The 4,446-nt window shown below is 48.3% G+C and overlaps 1 protein-coding gene across 1 annotated transcript in view; it reads left to right on the forward strand.

Annotated features, from left to right (window-relative positions):
- ME3 (malic enzyme 3, NADP(+)-dependent, mitochondrial) overlaps positions 1–4,446 on the forward strand; it is a 216,336-nt gene that overhangs the window by 208,857 nt on the left and 3,033 nt on the right. The window contains exons 11-13 of the mRNA XM_011984908.1: positions 464–606; positions 1,183–1,356; positions 3,846–3,944. Coding sequence (XP_011840298.1) covers positions 464–606; positions 1,183–1,356; positions 3,846–3,944 — 416 coding nt within the window. The remainder of the gene's footprint in view (positions 1–463; positions 607–1,182; positions 1,357–3,845; positions 3,945–4,446) is intronic.

The following is a 4,446-nucleotide window of genomic DNA, read 5'->3' on the forward strand; positions in this document are numbered from 1 at the left end:
GGCCAGGCTGGTCTCAGACTCCTGACCTCAGGTGAACTGCCCCTGCCCCACTGCCCCCCGGCCTCCCAAAGTGCTAGGATTTCAGGCATGAGCCACCACACCCAGCCTGGTCTCTCTAACCACAATGAGATGGGCATTCCTCTCCCAAAGCAGACCCTGGCATCTCCCTGTGTCCTGAGGAGCAGCTCACTGTCCATGGAAATGCCCAGGAATGCCTTCACAGGAGCAGCTTAACTGGCAGGGACCTGAGGTGGACCAGTAGTCCCTTAGAGATGAAAAGGAGGTCTCAGGCAGCTTAAGCAGGAAGATTATTTTCCGTTCTGCTCCCTCAGTCCTTGTGGCAAATGCTGGGCCCAAGACCAAGTCTTTCATGGTGTTCCTAGTTCCCCCACCACCACCGGCAGAAGAGGAATAGGTTGTTTTTAAAGAGTAGGCATCCCCACTACCCCCCTTTTCCCTGTAGGTGTTGCTGCCATCGCAGGAGCCTTCACGGAGCAGATTCTGAGGGACATGGCCTCCTTCCACGAGCGCCCTATCATCTTTGCCCTGAGCAACCCCACCAGCAAGGCCGAGTGCACGGCTGAGAAGTGCTACCGGGTCACCGAGGTCAGCGGGGAGTCCTTCCTTCCCCCGGCTGAGAGGACATAGTAAAAATTACTATGAGTAACCCCATGAGGGTGAAAAATATTCGTACATTGCTGATGAGCAAACTGAGTTTCAGAAAGATGAAGTAACATGCCCAAGGTCACAGAACTAATAAGGAGTGGAGCTGGCTGTCAAACCCAGGTCTGACTCCAAAGCCCAAGCTCTTTGTGCTATGCTGCTTAAGGTTCACCCTTAATAACACAGAGGTTTGACCAGAACCCAGAACCTGAGGCACTTGTACACTCTAGGCCACATTCTGTCATGTCCTGGGTTGGCCCTGCCAGGAGGTGACAAAAATGTTACTGTGAACACCATCACCTTTCAGCAGTTTCTTGGCTGCTAAATAGCAGGTGAGGGCTGAGCTTTCTGGTCAAATGAACAAATGTGCTTTAAATACCTGTCATGTTCTCAGCACGGTGCTGGGCATTTGGGAGAGGATGAAGAAGGGTCCAACATTTGGAAAATAAGAATAGGGGGCCACAATTATTACCCCAAACCAATCTCCAAGTTCATCTCTGGTTTTCTTCCTGCCTCCAGGGCCGGGGGATTTTTGCCAGTGGAAGTCCTTTTAAGAGTGTGACTCTGGAAGATGGCAAGACCTTCATTCCTGGGCAGGGAAACAATGCTTACGTGTTCCCTGGGGTGGCACTGGGAGTCATTGCCGGCGGGATCCGGCACATCCCAGATGAGATCTTCCTCCTGACAGCAGAGGTATCACTGTCCTTGCTCCTTCAAATGCTTGCAGTAGGGTTTGTGGGTTAACACTGGGTCCTATACTGGATCTCTCTTATCTCTGCTGCCCATCTGCCCCAACGTTGCCAGTGAATTCCCAAAGTGCTTAAACCTCAAGCATCTCTCATGGCCACCCTGAAGCTTGACCTCTTCAATCACACATGGGGCTTTTGACAGGGAATGAGGAATAGTGGTGAAGGGTATTAGCAAGAGGCACTAACAGAGGAGGAGACATGCCTCATTCTGCCCCCTGCCTCCTAGCAATGCCATCTAGATGCCTAGACAGAGGAGATGCCATCAAAGCCACCTAAAACTGAGGGCTTGTGGACTATGATAGGTGATGGCTTCTTCTAGCCACAGGCCTTAACCAAATCACTAGAGTAACTGGCTGTAGTAAGCCCCACTAGGACAGTTTTCTGTGAGGGAGGGGGTGGGTATCATACCTGGTTTTTTCTCCTTGGAAGACCCAGATCTTGAACACTGATATGAGTGTTGGAGATGTACCTGTTCCAGGTATTTTACTAGAAAAGCGCACAAAAGAGTTCTTTACTAGACATGATGAAAACCATGAAATAATTAATTAAGAATGACAATCTATATTCACACTAATGGTTATTGATAACAGTTACAGTGGCTGAAATTACCAGGTGGTTACCAAGTGCCAGGCACCTGACATTTATCCTCGCCCTGACAAAAGCAAGGCACAGAAATGTCTCTGTTGGGAGGTTAAGCTAATCAAAGCCATATATAAATATTAAACATATTTACACGTAATAAGCTCCAAAGGCTCTCCTGTGACTTCTAACATCCTTCTGCATTTCCTCCTCACTGAGGCACTGGTGAAAGCCTGAAGCCAATGAGACATGTGTATGGCTTCCACACAGCCCTGTCTGGATCCATTTCTGTGAGTCCCACAGGGAGTTAACCTCATGCACCAGGTCCCTTCTTACTATGTCTAGTCTTTGAGCCCTGGCTCTCCAAGGCTGTGCAAATAATGTCTCCCAAAGGCTCTTCAGCTGCCCCCTGCCCCATGCACACTACTTATGACTTTGTGTTGCAGTTCTCTCTTCCTGTTGTCTGAGTACTCTGTTTGTCTTTCTTCTCATTGCTATGGTGGGTGTTCTTGTCCTGTAGCTGTGAGCAGAGCTGTGTGAAGCCCCCATCAGATGGAAAGAGTCACTTTCTGCTTGAAGTCAGCCTGAAAGCAAAGTCCCCTGTTGAGTAGAAACACAATTGCTAGAGTCCTTCCTGTGCAATACCATGAGACATCCACACATCTGCCCCACTATCTCCAGTACAGTGAGACAGTTCAGCTCCATCATTTCATGAACAGTGTCCATCAATTATACAGGAATCTCTCCTGGATCTACTTGTTATCACCCACTGTGAGGAAGATAAAGCCCCTCCCCTATAGGAGCTCACATTACGGTCTTCAAAGGCCTGGCAAGTTATATTTCTGAAAAGGGTATTTTTAGTGAAGATAATTTAAGTTGAATTTGATTTTCAATTAATATAGGCTTTAAGGAGATGTGCATGCACCACCTCATTTCATTGTAACGACTCTGTAAAATAGGTCAAGTTTGACCTATGACCAGTGAGCATTTGACTGAATGAATGGAAAAGAAAGATGGAAGTGTGAGAAGGAGGTAGAGGGGGAGGCTCACTTCCCTCATATCTGAAAACATTGAGGAGAGACCAACTTCTCAGTCTTGTCACTTCTAAGACACACAGTTCTCAGAGAGCACAAGTGGCATTTCCCAAGTTTAAATTTAACACCAGAAGACTGGGTGGGAGTAGATTCAGAGCCACGACATTAAAGAGGTTGATTTGCAAGGCTGAACAAACTCCAGCGTCTTAGCCTGGAGGATGAGGGCCTGTGGCAGATGAGGCTTAACCCTCAGAGGCAAGCTCTGAACCTGGAAGGGAAGCTATGGGAGGCTTTGTTCTCAGGATGATGTGCTTAGGACATTTATTTCAATAAGGTATGAGGAGAGGCCTTCCTCAGACTGAGACCAGGGCTGGAAGGAAGAGCTCCAGGAGACTGAACAAAGAGATATAACACAGGCTAGATGGTCACTCAAGATGGTACCAAGCACGTAGAGGGAGGCTGGGACCCAGGAAGCGAGGGACCCAGGGATCCCCATGCAACAGGCTGGACCAGCCAAGAGGAGATCTCATAGCCTTTGCTTTGCAGGCCACAAATTTATACATCTTGGCTTTAGTGATTTTCCTTTGGAATTCAGAGACACTTAATGTTGTTTTAAGCCTCAGCCAGTCTTACAGTACAGAAAGGATGTGTCCTCTCTTAAGCCCAAGCATTAAGCTTCCCTGGTAACAGAGCCAACAGTTGGAACTGCAGTGTTTGACTAACTATGCAGGGTGGGGTGAGTCTCTAGGGTAACGGGTTGGGCTTGTTTTGGGAAGGCAGAGACTCAGCTTATTCCTCTCGGTTCTCTCCTTCTCCCCAGCAAATTGCCCAGGAAGTCTCTGAGCAGCATCTGTCCCAGGGGAGACTGTACCCACCACTGAGCACCATCCGAGACGTGTCTTTGAGAATTGCCATCAAAGTAAGGGGCATCCTACCCCTGTAATATGGGTAGTGAGGCTCAAACACTTTCTCTGTCTGTGACTTTAGGAGGGCTAAGGGGATGGAAACTGTGGAGACATTGGATCTTCTTGAGCTGCACTACACGTAACCCAGAGGCTGGGTGACAAACTCTTGTTTGCAGCTTGAGCTCCACCCCAAACACCCACCCAGGCCAGTTCTGGGAAAGCTCCTGGATTTCCCCTAATACACCAAGCAGAAAGGTCATCAAAGTCCATGGACCAGAATATGGGAATATTTTAGAAATGACTCATAAGCGCCCATTTATAAGGAAGGTCAGCTTGCATAGCATCATGGAAAAAGCTCAGACTTTGGGGTCCCAGCTCTGCCAATCAGCAATGGTATAATATTGGCCCAATCACTTCACTTCCCTGAGCCTCAGTTTCCTCCTTCTTCAAAGGGCCAGTAGTTCCTCTCCCAGAATTCTGGAGATTGGCAGAGAACAGTGAAAAAGCTCCATACCC

Source organism: Mandrillus leucophaeus, unplaced genomic scaffold (genome assembly GCF_000951045.1).
Source record: "Mandrillus leucophaeus isolate KB7577 unplaced genomic scaffold, Mleu.le_1.0 Scaffold276, whole genome shotgun sequence".
NCBI lineage: Eukaryota > Metazoa > Chordata > Mammalia > Primates > Cercopithecidae > Mandrillus > Mandrillus leucophaeus.